This window comes from Suricata suricatta, chromosome 7, assembly GCF_006229205.1.
Source record: "Suricata suricatta isolate VVHF042 chromosome 7, meerkat_22Aug2017_6uvM2_HiC, whole genome shotgun sequence".
Taxonomy (NCBI): Eukaryota; Metazoa; Chordata; class Mammalia; order Carnivora; family Herpestidae; genus Suricata; species Suricata suricatta.
Genome location: NC_043706.1, coordinates 138,643,550 through 138,659,966, shown reverse-complemented (window position 1 = coordinate 138,659,966; position 16,417 = coordinate 138,643,550). Strand labels below are relative to the sequence as shown.

The window sequence follows — 16,417 nt, the reverse complement described above, 5'->3', positions numbered from 1 at the left end:
TTTACTAGAGAAAATACATGAATTTGGGGGCAGCTGGGTGGCTCAGTCAGTTAAGCGTCTGACTTCAGCTCAGGTCATGATCTCACAAGCCCCGCCTTGGGCTCTGTGCTGACAGCTCAGAGCCTGGAGCCTGCTTCCAGTCTCCCTCTCTGCCCCTCCCCTGCTCACACTCTTGTCTCTCAAAAAATGAATAAACCATAAAAAAAATTTCAAATATGTGAATTTCTTTCCAGAACACTCTTCATTTTCTCATCTTCTCCTTGTCTCTCACCTCACCTTGACCTGCTTACATAGACCATGTTGAAGGTGTTCTGCCTCTTCTGTTCTGTGGTTCCTGAACTGACCATCTACATCGTCATCAGCCCTCAGCCTAGAAAGTTCTAAAACGTCACCATCCAGCATGGCAGCAGCCAGCCACGTGTGGCAGCCAAGCACTTAAAAGGCAGCTGGTCCAAACTGAGTTGTGAAATGACTATAAAATACTCACCAGATTCCAAAGACTTAGTGAAAACCAAAATGGAAAATAACAACCTTTTTTATATTGATAACATGTTGAAAATACTCTTTAGTATATATTGGGTTATATATCTATTTCACCTATTTCTTTTGTACTTTTTTATGTGGCTGCAAGCACATTTAAAATTACTCCTAGGACTCCTCGGTGGCTCCATCTGTTAAGCATCCAACTCTTGGTTTCAGCTCAGGTCATGATCTTACAGTTCGTGAGTTCGAGCCCCGCATCAGGCTCTGTGCTGACAGTGCAGAGCCTGCTCGGGGTTCTCTCTCTCTCCCTCTCTCTCTGCTCCTCTCCTGCTGGCTCTCTAGGTCTCTCCAAGAAAGAAAGAAATAAACTTTAAAAATAAATCCAGACACGGGTCTTGATCCCATGACCATGATGAGATCACAACCTGAGCCAAAATCAAGAGTTGGACACTCAGCTGAGCCACCCAGGTGCCCCCAAACTGTGTCCTTTTGCCAGTGGTTTCAGAACCAAAGAGACAAGAAACGCTGCCAAATTCCACTGGGAGGTTCTATTCCGGCTGGGTTTTATCGGCAACACATTCCCAGTACCGAACGCTGATTTTCTAAATGAGTGTTTTGTCCCTCCACCCTGCGCCTGACCTTGTACATGGCTGTGCCGTGGCTCCCAGCTCCCTGCGCCCCCAGCCCGGCTCCATCTGACCCCAGCCCCACCCCATGCCTGGGGCCACCTCCCCTACCGCTCAGCAGCCCCAGCTCAGTGGTGCTGAGGAAGAAGAGCTGTCCTTCCTCCTTCCCACCACCTCCAGGGCCTGCACTGTTCAAACACTTGGAATTAGCAGTATTAGGGGGCCTACCACTTGGACCACTCAGTGGGACCTCGCTTTACCCTCCACTTCCTCCTGGCGACCTGTCAGGATGGCCTGGGGTGGGGGGAGCTCACACCCGGCGCTCCCCCAGACCCTTGCCCCCCACAACGATCACGACACAGGAAACAGAAATGCAAGGAGGTCAGGAAGAATGATCGAAATGCTCACCTCTCGCATTGCCTAGCTTGGCGCCAGAACATTCTCCATGAATGCCTGTTGAGTGGACCGAGGGCTGCAGAGGAAGGGAGTAAAAGAGGGAGAGCGAACGGTGACTCATACAAGACTGGGAATTATACCTTCTAAACCTCCATATACCCATAGGCTGTCGGACACACAGTGTGCGTGCTCAGTACACTTCTATTGTGTGTACCAGCTAGAGCAGCGCTTCTAACCTTCTGTGTACATGTGCATAAGTCAGGCTTGTGCTGAAAGGCAGATTCTTTTCTTTTTAAGCTCATTTATTTTGAGAGAGAGGGAGAGAAAGCAACATGCAAACGGAGGCAGGGGGCAGAGAGAGCGAAAGAGAAAATTCCAACCAGGCTCCAGGTGCCCTCAGAGCAAAGCCCGATGCAGGGCTCGAACCCATGAACCGTGAGACCATGACATGAGCTGAAATCAAGGGTGGGACGCTTAACCAACTGAGACCCCCCCCAGGCGCCCCTGAAATGCAGATTCGGATTCAGCACTTCCGGGGCTAACAAGCTCCAGGTGAAGGTGAGTGCTGGTCAGGCACCCAGAGGGTGATGCGGTGACGCCAGTTGGGTCCTCAGCGACCTCTCTCAACTCTGCCATCTCCTAACAATGACTATTCCAGGTCTGCTGGACCCTCCTCCCCTTGACTCCGGAGGCTCACCAGCTGGCACTGCACTGGCCAGGTCTCCTTCGCACAACCTGCTCGACAGCGTGGTGCCGGGCCGCTGTCATCCTCCCACGAGCCTGGAGACCCAGCCCTCCTCCTTGCCACCAGGATCCTCTGACCGCGTCTGGCTGTCCCTGGCCCTGACGTGCTCCAGGGCGCTCCTCCCACTGTGGCTCCCTCTCTAGCATCTCATAGTCTCTCTGCTTTCTATTTCTGCTTTCAGCCCCTCTGCAGTGAAGCCCTGTTGCACTCCCTCCGCCCGTGAACTTGGCCTCTGAATTTGGCTAAGAGTTGCGCGTCACTGCACCAAGGTCACTAAAGAACTCCCGCTCTCCCTTTGAACGTCTTGGTCTCCTTCCTCCGCATTCTCATGGCCCAGTGTCCCAACCCTGCGCCGCCCCGGGTGTTTCTCAGTAGCATAGACTGTTCTAGCACCGCCCACTTGTTAGTTCCGCACACGTGGGGCCATGCCCCGCCCGAGGGTACACCGCCGCCTTCGGCCCTGGCCCGTGAACAGGGAGGCTGTTTTGTGCGCGTGGCCTCCAGCCCGGTGAGGGTGTGTGGGGGAGCGGGGAACGACCCCCCATCGGTTCCGTGGACACGTGCTGTGGGGCGCAGGAGCCCCCCCCCCCAAGCAGGCAGGTGCAGGGCCAGCGTCCTGGAGGATGTGGGGCCTGGGCTGCGCGGGGGAGTGAAGATCGGGGGAAGAGGAAAGGCAGCCCCAGACACGCGGATGCATGTGGCCCCCCCGGGGCAGCGGGGTCCCCGGGGAACTGCACCCTCCTCCCTCCCCCACCCCCGGGGGCCTGCACCCTCCTCCGCCCAGCTCCTGGCCGCTTGCTCGCTCCCTCGGCTCTTGTTCTGCCCTGTGATCCCAGGGCTCTGACTCCCCAACCCCGAGGCTGGAGACCGGAACGGAACGGGGTGGTGGGGAGAGGCTTGGCGAGACAGGTGGGGGGTGAGGCTAGGAAGCCCTGTGAGTCCCCCGCCGCGCCCCCAGCCCAGTGCACCCAGCATCTCCGAGCGCCTGCAGACCTGCCTCCTGCAGATCGGTCAGCACAGGGGTGTAGAGCATGGGATGTTCTTGGCCCGCTCTTTCTTCGCAGGCAGTGCCCCCCCCCCGCCCCCAGCTCTGCCTCCACCCTGCATGCAGACATGGAGGCCTCTCATGTTCCAGACCCTGGATCTTGGGGACACAGAGAGGTCTAAGACACAGGTTCCTTCGGTGTAGAAAAGGCCGGAAGCGACAACGGTTCTGCACAGAGGGCAAACATCTCATAAAGGAAAAAGTAAGAAAGAGACGGTGCTTCAGAGAAAGGTACCCTGACTTTCTGGCTGAGGCTGCGGCAGGGGGGCAGGAACAGTAAGTCCCCAGGGCACCTAGGACGCTGCTCAGTGCACAGTAACGCTTCCTGTTGATGGATTGGTGGATGAATCTTGATAAGCTGCAAAATCTCCAAAGATAGTCTCTCAAATGTGGCGGGGCTAGGGGAGTTGGGGGGGGGGGGGGTTACCACCCACTGAGCTGGCTCCCTTTTGAAACTGACCCAGCCCAAGCTGCCTGGGGTCGGGCCCAGGTGCTCAGGGAAAGCATTCGGTCCCCCTGCTGTACTAAGAGAACAGAAGGGTGCCCACGGGCACAGGGGACAAATTGGGCTCAAACTGCCATATGGCTTGGATTGCTCGTCTTCACTGGCATAGTGCAGTCATTTTTACAAAGTCTAGTGCCGTGCTACAGATTGTAAATGATAAGGTCACAAGGATTAGAGACCAGTTAGAAATGTTAGAAGGCATATGCTGTGCGTTTTACTAATGAATGGCCATATTCAAACATGGTCACTAATTAATGGCAATATTTGAATGGGCCCACTAATGAATGGCAATATTTGAAAGTGGTGTTGAATTTGATACTCTGTGACCAGTGCTCCTCTGGAAGGAGCCAAGTGCTCCATAAGGTCTGGGAAATGCTGATTTGAAAGCAAAATTGAGCCAGTCTTGCAAGATGCTAAAGGGAATTTTCAGTCTGTTACAGAAATGTGCCCGCCAAGAAGATTGTCCAGATGACCGTGGATGGTGTGGACGTTATAAATACAAAAGTCCCCGCCTGCAGCCACATCCTACTTTACCCTTTGGAAACATGAGAAGGCATGATGTGAGCCGGGAGATGCCGTGAATGTGGGCGAGGACCGTCCCCACAGGAATCGATTTTAAAATGGTTACAGCAGAGGGAGGAAGTGGAGAGATTAGGGAGAGCATCACTGCTATAAATCACCCAGTCCCGCCCCCGCCCTGGGGACAGGACGCAGCCCTGGCTGCCAAGCCCGATGCTTCCTTGTTTCCCGTTTCCTTCTCTCTGACCTGGACCTCCAGTATGTTGGCCATCAGTGTTTAGCGCCACCAAGCTCAAATCCACTTAAAGCCCTTTCCCAGCAAGTGGACCAAATTGGGGCCAGAGGGAACAAGAAGACAGCAGGCTGGGTGTACCTAGTCACAGAGCCTGGGCGCCAGGAGCAGGGAAATGACAGGTGGGGATGGACCACAGGCCACTTCTGACCCTGGTTCAGCCAAATGGGCAAGATTCAGAAGTGACTCGGGGTTAGTTATTTGGCCAGGAGCCTGTCTCCATGGGAAAAGAGGGTCTTAGCAAAAATGCTGTGTTTATTTGAAATTCTTCCCATGCCATTGTTTGATGACGGTGGGTTTTCAGCGGCACCGCAGCGAGCCGGGGAGGCAGGGAGCAGGCTTTCACACACCTCGCTGCTGGCCACCGGCCGCCTGCCTCATCTTCCATGGAGGCCAGATGTGCCAATGCAATCAAAATTTAAACTCCGAATGCCCTCTGACCCAGCTGTTTCACTGCTAGAAATGTAGCCCACAGATTTCCTTGCACATGTGCAAACTGACTTGGGCAGGAGGACGTTCCCAGCAGCTTTGTTTATGATGGCAAAATACTGGGAAAGACCTCACTGGTCATCGGTGGGGGCTGGCTAGGTGCGGGAAGGCACATCGACCAGCTAGGACACTGTGCAGCTGCTCAGGAAGGATGGGCTGCTCGACGTGCCCTGATGGAGAGCAGGCTGGAAATGCAGTAAGTGAACCAGCCAGGGGCAAAGCTCAAGGCGTAATGCAACATTTTATATGCCATTTTTGCCTTAAAATAGAATGCATAAAAAATTTCTGGAAGGGTCCAAGCAGGTGACGGTGATTTTCTCCCAGAAGCACTGTAGCCGATCAAGGAGGAAGAGAGACTGACTGCTCACTGTATACATTTTGCACCATTTGAGTTGGTGCTGTGTGCATGTCTTACCCCTCAAAACAGGCATAAACTACTTTTTAAAACCGGTGACTCTGGGAGTTCTATCTCAATAAAGTGGTTAAAGAAAAGGTGAAATAAATGGCCAGCAAACGTTTTTAGGTATTAAAAAACTATAAACCTTTTGAAGTAGGAAATCAGTTTAAATATCTTGGTCTACACTTATGTATCAGACAGGTCAGTTTCCAGCAGTGCTGTCATCAGGGGCCCCTCCCCCCTCACTGTCTGGAGCATCTGTGAGGTGCCCCCTCTTGACTCGAGGTTTGGAGGTCAGCCTTACTGAGGGTCAGCTAGGGTACGTGGTCTCTTCACAGTGCAAACTCATCGACTCTAGTAGGTTCCTGGTTCTGAGACCAGTGATTGTACGCACAGTGGATGCATAAATTGAGGCAACGCACATCAGAAAGATTGAATGGGCACATATGGTACTTGATGAGATCCTGATGGTGTAAGACAGGGAATTTTCAGAATTCTGTTAAGAGTTCCCCATGAATGAAAATTAAACCAGGGAAAGTAAGGGCCTTCCGTGGTAGGAAACCTAACACAAAAATAATCTGGGGGATGAGAGGGGTCAATGTCATGGTATTTTGCGGGAATCTAGATGGCACTATTTAACCCTCCTTCATTTTTTTTTATTATTTATATTTATTTTTGAGACAGAGCACAAGTGGGGGAGGGGCAAAGAGAGAGGGAGACACAGAATCCAAAGCAGGCTCCAGGTTCTGAGCTAGCTGTCAGCACAGAGCCTGATGCGGGACTCGAACCCATGAACGATGAGATCATGACCTGAGCCGAAGTCAGATGCTCAACCAACTGAGCCACGCAGGCACACACACCCCCCCCCGCCCCCACCTTCATGATTCATATAGAATTTGAAAAATACAAAGGAATTCAGCCACTGGGCTATATTCAGCTTCCTCAAAATTATTTCTTTTTAGCCATTTGGAGGTTGCTTGCAAAAGATGGTCTTAATCTGTTTACATTTGGAGCATGGCACAGTTTAAGATTGCTTTTCACCATGAGATTCTGTGGTTTTAAGATGATGGGTACTTGAAAGGAAATAACCTGACTTTCTTCTTTTCAAAATTTTGTTTTAGTGCATTATAATCTCACACCATTTCCGTTGTGTTGCACTGTCTTGTCAGAACAATTTTGCATGTATCAGCAGCTGGTTACCCCATGGGGAGCCTACTCTTTTGATACACTGTTTTTGACACACCAAAGCTGGATCATAGATGTGTGTGTGTGTGTGTGTGTGTGTGTGTGTGTGTGTGTGTGTGTGTGTATCGCTGCTGCCATCTTCTGGACAGAAAAATATTTCATCTGATCCCACAGAAGCACAGATGTGTTCTTCATGCTTTTGATGTGTCCCTTGACTATAGTAAGGAGCCCTGAGTTTGTATTGGATTCTCTCCTCTTCTTTTAACACAGAACTTCAGAGCTATGGGGGAAAGAAATAAATGGCAGATAATAAAGTGATTTTATAATAGATACTGTCACGACAGAATATAGGCAGGAAGAAATTTGATCCTATAGACATCACTCAACTTGAAGGATCAAACCCTTATTGGAGGGTCATTACTTATAGACACCAACTGACTCAACTTTATTGATCAGCAGATACTGAGTTTTCTGATGGCATTGGAAGCTGTTCCCTTCATTCCGTCTCGTGTTGCCAAGAAGAAAATATACATACGTCTCCTTTTGAACGTCTCCATCATGGGCATGTGGGAAATCAAACTCCCACATCAATCAAATGCCTTCTCTACTGGCATGATAGTGAATGACAAACATGACAGGCAATTCATAGAGCTCAGTGGTGGTGCTGGGTTGTCCAAGGGATTGACAGCGGAGGCGCCTCTTTCACACAGACAAGCAAAGTGAGGCATCGCTTTCCGTAAAGCACTTAGGGGGGCTCACAAACCTGGCATTTCCTAGGAGGCTCTCAGGTTCACGCAGGACTTTCACGTTTATTACCTGAATAGTGGGAACTGCGTTAATTAACACGGTGCTTCACTGTCACCTCACTTTTCTATTGAATTTTATTGCTTATAAAGCATCGTAACTCTATGAGGAAACCGTTGATTGCATTTACTCTCTGCCAGAAACTGTGTTAAATACTCATCACCTTATTATTTCTTCCTTACAAAATAATGAAGGAGATGTTGAGGGTCACACAAGACAATAAATGGTAGAGAAAGGCCTCTGTCCCTGGGTCTCTCTGACTTCAGAGGCTTTACTTTTAAACATAAGTACGTCTGACTTGTAAAAATATAAATAAATGCCTGCTACGCGATTTCATGTGTTACAATCTGCTATTCTTTTATGGATGGCCCAGGTCCAAGACTTCATTTGTCCTGAAAGCAAACCCTCAACGTGTATTCATTGCAAGGCAAATAACAGATGATCTGAATGGTAAGAATAGCTTAGCTATTAGTTCTTAGGAAAACAGTTTGTCTTAATTGAATTTCGCATTTACTAAATAGTTGCTCTAAAGTTGTAGGTAGGCCTCGTGTTCGGTACCACGGATGAGCCAGTTTCTACAATTAGGTGGAAAGTTGGGCATCGGGCTCCCAGGCAGCTCAGCTGATCCAAAGATCAAAACGAATTGGATTAGTATGTTCACTGTCAGACAAAGGGACACAGTCACAGTCACACTGTCGGGAGTGACAACCTTGTTCCCAATGCTGAATTCTAAGAGCTATTGTCCTGTGTCTACTTGGGATTGAAAACCACACAGGGAAAGAGATTTGAACTACAATTTTGCAAATCACATAGAAAATTCAAGTAGCTGTTTAATGCCATGTTAATATAATGTAATATGGAAATGTTACAGCCATTGGCAAAAGAAATCAACTGACCTAGTAAAGTTTTTTCTATCGAAGCTGAGTTATATCAGCCAGGAGTTCCAAAGCGAGGGGGAACCAGTAGGAGTGACCAGATGTAGTTGTTTGTGATATAGATAGATATAGGTCTGTGAATACACTCAGCCGGCCCCAGAGATCCACAGATGTATAGATCGGTGTCTGTGTGTATCGGCACGTCCCTATCCACATGCACAGGGGGAGAGCTGACTTCCGTGACTGTGGGGCTGATCTGGCAGGTAGGTCTCCAGGAAGGGCAGGCTGGCCCACAGAGACAGACTCTCTTCTTCTTGGGGGAAACCTCACTTCCGCTCTGAAAACCTGTCAACAGATTGGATTGGGCACACCCAGATGATCTAGGATCCTCTCTCTTTCCTAAAGCAGACTGAGAATGGATGTTATGGGCTTAGAGATACCAGCACAGAAGCACCAGCTTACTGTTCGATTGAATCACTGGGGACTATAGTCAAGCCAAGTTGAGGTTGAAAGCTAACAAGGTAGAAGCTAAGATAATACAGTCCACATATATATATATTGCTTTCTAATCCAATCTAATAAGGGATAGAATTTAGGGAAGCAACATTATAAGTATGTGTTACTTTTATAATTTTAAAAGGTTTTAAATGTTCTTTAACTACAGAAAACGGTGGCACTTATCAGATATAGCCCAAGAGAGAACAACCCGGGAAAAGTAGACCGCGTAAATGTGTGGCACTTCCTTCCACTCAACTGGTATTCACCTGTAAGGTCGCTTTAGCAAATGTGAGACCACAGTGAGTTAAGAGCCAGTGGCTGAGTAATTCACAGCCCTCTGCATCTCGGTCAGAACAAGGTCCTTGTGCCCCCAGGTGAGGGATACGCAGAGTCGGCAGACTGGATGTGAAACCATTGGAGCGGTTCTGTCTTCTCCTCAAGCCCTTTCTCTAGAAATATCTGTGCCGCTGGCAGAGTTCGAAGACTGTCCCAAAACGCTGTCGTGGGCGTGTCACCCAGGCCGGAGCTTCCCAACCTTCTGTCTGTTACGCCCCTGGAAGCTCAGGAAGTTATTCATGGTGCCTCTGGGCCAAAAGAAATTGTCATTTTGTTTATCAAATACTTAGGTCCAAGCAGTTTTGTGTGTTAAATACTTAGATCCAAGTAATATAAGAATGAATGCCTTAGCAATGTAATAGTCATTTGAAAAGATAGTTCACAGAAATGGAAAGAAAAACTATTTTTATTTCATTCTTAAATAACCGCATCTCCTGTCACAGACAGATGTTCATACGCTAGTTGTTTTTCTATCACAATAACAAAAAAACCATCTTTGCCAAGAGACGTCATCAAAACGGGGGGAGCACAAGCCACCGTCACATCATGAACTGCCTTGAGTTAGTAGTTCACATAGTGTCCAACCGATTCTATCACTGTATTTTCCCCACAGATGTAAAATTTCCCACTGTACCCCTGTGAGCCTGTCATGGCACCCCAGAGTACCTCGGTGCCCAGTTTGGGAACTGAGGGGTCTAAACATCAGTACAACCTCCTGGTTGAAGTGTGAGTAATTAAAAACCTGAACATTTAAGGGGCACCTGGGTGGCTCCGTTGGTTAAGCAGCCAACTTCAGCTCAGGTCATGATCTTGCGGTTCGTGGGTTCGAGCCCTGCATTGGGCTCTGTGCTGACAGCTCAGAGCCTGGAGCCTGCTTCAGATTGTGTGTCTCCCTCTCTCTCTAACCCTCCCCTGCTCATGCTGTCTCTCTCTCAAAAATGAAACATAAAACATAAAAAAATAAAATAAAATAAAAACCTGAACATTTTCAAGATCAAATCAGGCTTTCTAGATGTTTTGTAGGAGACAGATTCAAGTTATTTACCTAGGAAGCCCCACTGTATTTAAGGCATGCTCTCCGAATAGAAGAAATTAACAGGTACCTTAGTGTGAAATGATCACCACTGTATTCTTGCAGCTTCTGCTTGCCTTTTGCCAGGTTGAAACGGCGAGACCTTTGTTTTATGTGCTCTTCCTTTTCTGTTATTTTTTTAGTCCATTCTTTGTAGTACCCGTGTGAAAGGGAATTTAATGTCTTTGTGTCAGGAAAGGCCTATTTATTCTGACAAACTGATCAACCTCCAGGGTGTGCCTCTACCATGAAACTGATTTTATATCTCATCCACTGACTAATAAGATGTGAAGCGTTTTCCCTGTCATGCCGAGAGATCAGACTCGCTTCCATAGAAAGCGTGGGGGTGAAATCACACAGCAAGTGCTTCTCGGTGATTCAACCACACAGTCTATGTTTTTTCAGCACGAGCACAGGAGAGCAGAGCCTTGGCTCTGAGGCAAGATGAACGGAGACGTTAATAAAAAAAATTGTTTTTAATCTTAAGAGGAAACCCTAAGATCTACTTTATTCCCCATTCACTGGATCAGCTTTCAGTTCAGGGAAAATTAAAATGTCAGGAACTAAAGCCTGGTGGTATTGGTGAACCACGTAAAGGCACCCTGACATACACCCATCTCCCGTCAACCTGAATCTTTAAATAAAGTTTACATCCCACTAACTTGGGCTGTTTCCTTGCTGTGAGAAGGAGACTGCAGTATCCTGAAACTGATGGCTGGAAGGTAGATTGCATCATATCTTTTTTTTCAAATGTTTATTTTTGAGAGAGAGAAAGAGAGAGAGAGAGGGTGTGTGTGTGTGTGTGTGTGTGTGTGTGTGTGTGTGTGTGTGTGAGTGAGGAGGCCAGGGGTAGAGAGAAGGAGACACAGAATCCGAAGCAGGCTCCAGGCTCTGAGCTGTCAGCACAGAGCCCGACGCGGGATTGGAACTCACCAACCATGAGATCATGAGCTGAGCCAAAGTCAGATCCTTCACCAACGAGCCCCACAGGCGCCCCGAGATTGCATTGTACCTAAAGAGACCTTTTCCTTAAAGAACACTTGCCGTTCTGGTTTGGTATGTGCTGAGATTAAGCTGATTTTCAGATGAGAGGGTGAAACAAGAAATTGGACGTGGGGAAGGGGGGAGATCTGTTTCCGTGGTGATGACAGCCTGAAGGAAAACTACATGGACCGGCTGTTTCTGAGGCAGAGGGATGGCTATGTATCGGGGGATAAAGCTGGACTTTCCTGTATCCTGTTTGTTTGTGATTTTCTTTATCACTTCAGATCGCTCTTACCTGAAGCAAAATTGTGCCCATTTCCCGGCGCATGCTATCTGACAACTTCTAAGCCTTCAGAACTTTGAGTCTTCTAGATTCTCAGTGCCATTACTGTATCGGCTATCGATTGCTGGATAAAAAAAACACCCAAAAACTCAGTGACTTAAAACAACAATCTTGTTCCTGTTTTTGCTCTTTATTATTATCTTTTCCCACAAGGCTGTAACTTGGACAGTGGCCTGTAAAGACAGCGAGTCTGCTCCACACGGGGTCAGCTGGGCCCCCTCATACAGGGGCTGGAAGATCCCCTGGAAAGATGCTCAGACATACGGTGCCGGCTGCCTGCACTCAGCCAGTGCTTTGGGCCAGCGGCCTTGGTTCCGCTGTACATGAGCCTCTCACAAGCCACTCACATGAGCGGAAGCTGCCAGTTTCTTAAGACCTGGGCCCAGAAAGCCGCACACCATCACTTCCACCAGGTGCTGTTGGTCAGGTAGTGAACACATCCACATCTAAGCCACAGAGATGTCAAACCTACCTCTCCGTGGGAAGACTCCCAGCTCATCCGGGGCTGATGCGATAAAACCACCACCACTGCCCACACACCATACTCGTTAATCACACTGGCTCTCTTGTGAGATCTGTTTCTCTCCAGGGAGTTAGAGGAGGGTTGTCGAAGGCACCCTGTTTTCTAGTAAGGCAACTCCTTCTTCAGCTGTGAAATGGTGCTGGGGAAAAGCAGTCCCTGGCTGTTATCTGTGTAATGGCTAGAACGTCTTGGGTGCCAGTTCGCACGTATTATTTCACCTACGTCTTCCAGTCATCAGAGGAGATAGTTATTACTGTTACCCTGGTTTTTCAAAGGGGGAAACTGAGGCCCAGGTGACAAGGTGGCTTCCCAACGTGTCTCAGTGGGCAGGCGATGGGATTGATGACTTCAGTCCCACGTGTCCTACTGCAGAGCCCACAGCCTCTGGAGCACAATGGGAGACAGTGAAGTAGTTCTAGAAGGGTCTCCTGGTGCCAGAAGCTAAAAAATGCTTTCCAGCATTCACTCCTGTAGATTCCTTCCCTGCAGACGGAAGGTGAGGGGCAGTTGGTTGGGCCCCAGGTCTCTTCCATTCCACGGAGAACTATCACCGGGGGAGATGCCCTCCAGATGAGGTATTAGCCTCCTACGGCCACCATAACAAAGCACCCGAGACCAGGAGCCTCAAACAACAATCTTTAAGAAAACTGTAAGAAACAGTCCTGCAGGCTAGAAGCCCCAGAATAAGCCCCTTGGTTTCTACTGAGGCCTCCCTCCTTGACTTGCAGATGGTCACCTTCTCACATGTCCTTGTGTCTCTCAGTCCGTGTGTGGGTCTGTGTCCTAATCTCCTTTTGTAAAGACCAGTCACATAGGCGGAGGGCCACTCTAACGACTTCATCTTCCCTAACTTACCTCTTCAAAGACCTTATCTCCAAATGCAATCACACCCTGAGGTCCCAGGTGTAAAGACCGCCGTATGAATTTGCAGGGGACATAATTTATTTCTTCTTTCCATAATGGGCTATCACTGCAACACCAATCCGTTAATATGTACATAGAAATCCTCTATGTATGTAAACATACCAGATGTGAAATTCTTTCTTTTTAAGTTTATTTCTTTATTTTGAAAGAGCACAGACTTCAAGCAGGGGAGGGGCAGAGAGAGAGGATCCCAAGCAGGCTCTGTGCTGTCAGCTCAGAGCCTGATGTGGGGCTGGAACCCACAAACTGTGAGATCATGACCTGAACTAAAACCAAGAGTCAGATACTCAACCAACTGAGCCATCCAGGTGCCCCTAGATATGAAACTCTTAAATAAAGTCACTTCCCTCACAGCCTAACACCAAAAACCCTTCACTACAGGAATTCATCTGCATTGTTAACTTTCCTGCCAAACTGGAAATATCTTGAGGAAAAATAACCCATGCATCTTTGAAACCCTGCTGTAGTGCTTGGAGCATTGGCTAGTAAAGAGTGAATAATACCATCAAAATATAACTTTATTTTCTCTTTGCAAAAAGTAATCTGGTGCAGAACTCATCACACACGTCAGAGGAAGGAATATAATGAGCTTGTCCAAATGCACCCATCCAGCCCATCGCTAACACACGTGCGTTCTTCCGCAGCTCGTCTTTTGCCGGGACTGTAAGGAAGCGTACCATGAAGGTGAATGCAGAGCCCTATTTGAAGCCTCAGGAGCAGTTTCTCAGGTAGGGTGACCTCTTCCTGTCACAAAACAGGGCTCAGGATATGGGGGAGAGACAAGAGCTGCTTCCTGAAGCCCATGGAGGGTTTCAAACGTTAAAGACGTTGTTTCAAACAGAGAGGTTGGCAAACCATAAGGGAGTCTTAAATACAGGAAACAAACAGGGTTGAGGGGGGAGTGGGGGAGAGGGGGAAATGAGGGACAGGCATTGAAGGGGCACTTCTTGGGATGAACACTGGGTTTTGTATATAAGTGATGAACCACAGGAATCTACCCCCCAAACCAAGAGCACACTGTACACACTGTATGTTAGCTAATTTGACAATAAATTATATTAAAAAATAATAAGCTAAGTAAAGCAGAGCAAAAATTGCAAAACGAGCCTAAGTAGCAAACAACCACGGGAATGGGACTCTTGCTACTCCATCCTCCAAGTCCTTCCAGAACCGCCCACCTCCTTGGGGTAGGGCTGTAGATGGCCATTGGGATATGTCCATACTTTCATAATAGTTTTTCCCTAGGGGCATATGGAATAGGGAAAAGGAAGATAGCATGACAAGAGGAGTCTTTAGAGGAAAGATCAAATAATTCAACTATTTCTAAATCAGTTCAATCAATATTAACCCCACATTTATATCCTTTTCCAAAATGCCTTGTTTAAAAATCTTTGGTGAAAGTATGATATGCGTAGACATATGATATGATGCAAGAATATAAGTGGTCTTTAGCAACATCATGAACTATGCTAAATTGTATTTCAGTCTTGATTAGGTAAAGAACATGTTTACTGAGCCTTACTCTCCAATCTGCTATATCAGGCTTAGGGAAATGCAAATACACTTTCTTTTATTTATTAATTATGATCAACCAAACCTTAGAGGAAAGGAGTAAAAGTTTCAGCACAGCTCATGAATTTGCTCATTATTTTTCTACTGATACAGATGTTAACAAGGTTTTAAACATTAAACCTACCCAGATATATCTTTTAGTTGCTTTATTGACAGGAACCTCATAAATAGACATGGACATTTCAGAACATTTTAACTTCACAGTAGAGAATTTAAAATATCTGAGTGTTCTGGAGTGTCTGGGGGGCTCAGTGGGTTAAACCTCCAACTTCAGCTCAGGTCCTGATCTCACTGTTCGTGAGTTAGAGCCCCACATCGTGGTCCCTGCTCTCATCACATGAGCCTGCTTCAGATCTTCTCTCCCTCTCTCTCTGCCTGTCCCCCCCACACATTCTCTCTCTTAATTATAAATAAACATCAAAAAATCTTTAAAATATCTGAATGTTCTAAAATCAGAGCATAAAGAAGTGTATCTTGGTAAGGTATTCTGTGGATTTATTTACTAATATTAGCATAACCCAATAAACATAATTAGTGAATTCAGGTCTTCTTATCAGCTTCTAAAATGTTGGCTAGGAGCCTATGGGGAGATTTAGATCTGAACTGCCATTTCTTCAAAAGAGGCAGCAAATGCTCTTTCTGTTGATTTTATTTTAGTTCAGGGGCATTCAAATACAAGCTCACTGCATACTAATGTCAGGAATAATATTGACCATGAGATCCCGCCCCCCGCCTCTGGACCATGGTAGCCCAGAAGAGCTAGACTGGCCCGAGGCTCTGAGAAATGGGGTGGGTCTAGCAACTTATATCCCTGGGCTCTTATGACTGCAGACATGCACGAAGTCTTCCAAGAAGTGATAGCTTAATGTCTACCTATTGGAAAACAGTAGAAGTAGGGTGAAGAAGAGAACCCATTAACCCATAGTTGTCCAAGTGCCAGGCCCACCCATGAATCCCCTTCATTACTCATTCAAGAAGAACCAACCAACCTCCCCCCCCCCAAATTTTAAACCATTAAAGCATTAACGTTCAACTCAGGAAAGTGGGGGAAAGATAGTTAGAGCCGGGCTGAAGCACAGATGACCAGTACCCAGGGGCCTGTGTCTGCAAAGACCACCATTTAGCCAACATGAAATCAAGCATTTCATGCCCCAGACATCCTGCTGGAAAATGGCAGACAAGTACATTTTTCTTCAGCATATGACAGAGTCATAGGGGAGACTTACAGAAAAATATATAATGATAGTAATAGTAAATTCAGGAAGCTTGTATAACACTTCCCCAGAAAAGTCATGGAAGGTGGCTCAGAGTTTGTCAGAAGGACAGTGGGAGAAGGATGATAAAGAGCATTCCAGCAAAAACACTGCATGGACAAAGATACAGAGGAAAAAATCTTATCTGGTGCACAGATATTTAACAGATACTTGTTGAGTGATTGTGGCATCTAAAAAGAAAATACATTCTTTCATTTATTTAATGAATATGCATTAAATGACTGTAATCCATTAGGCTTTGTGCTATGCTCTGGAGATAAAGTACCTGCTCCCACAGTGGTGAGATTGTTGGCACAACCAACAATCTGTGTGATAGGAATTCAGAAGAAGAATCATTAATTCAGGAGAGAGAGATCCAAGAAAGACTCCATGGAGAGGTGGCCCTGCAATAAGACCTCCCTGAAACGAGGCTCCTCCCTGCCCAGCCCAACCTCCTAGACCAACCTCATAGTCCTCTCATTTGAAAACAAAGCAAATTGACCAACCAACTGGAAGAGGCTGTCTATCCACCATTGCCTGAGAACAGAAGG

General features: G+C 47.4%; 1 protein-coding gene across 1 annotated transcript in view; it reads left to right on the top strand.

The window, feature by feature from the left end:
• PRKN (parkin RBR E3 ubiquitin protein ligase) overlaps nt 1-16,417 on the top strand; it is a gene marked incomplete at its 5' end in the record, with an annotated part of 1,091,762 nt that overhangs the window by 1,048,571 nt on the left and 26,774 nt on the right. Inside the window, one exon of the mRNA XM_029943267.1 lies at nt 13,686-13,769. Coding sequence (XP_029799127.1) covers nt 13,686-13,769 — 84 coding nt within the window. The remainder of the gene's footprint in view (nt 1-13,685; nt 13,770-16,417) is intronic.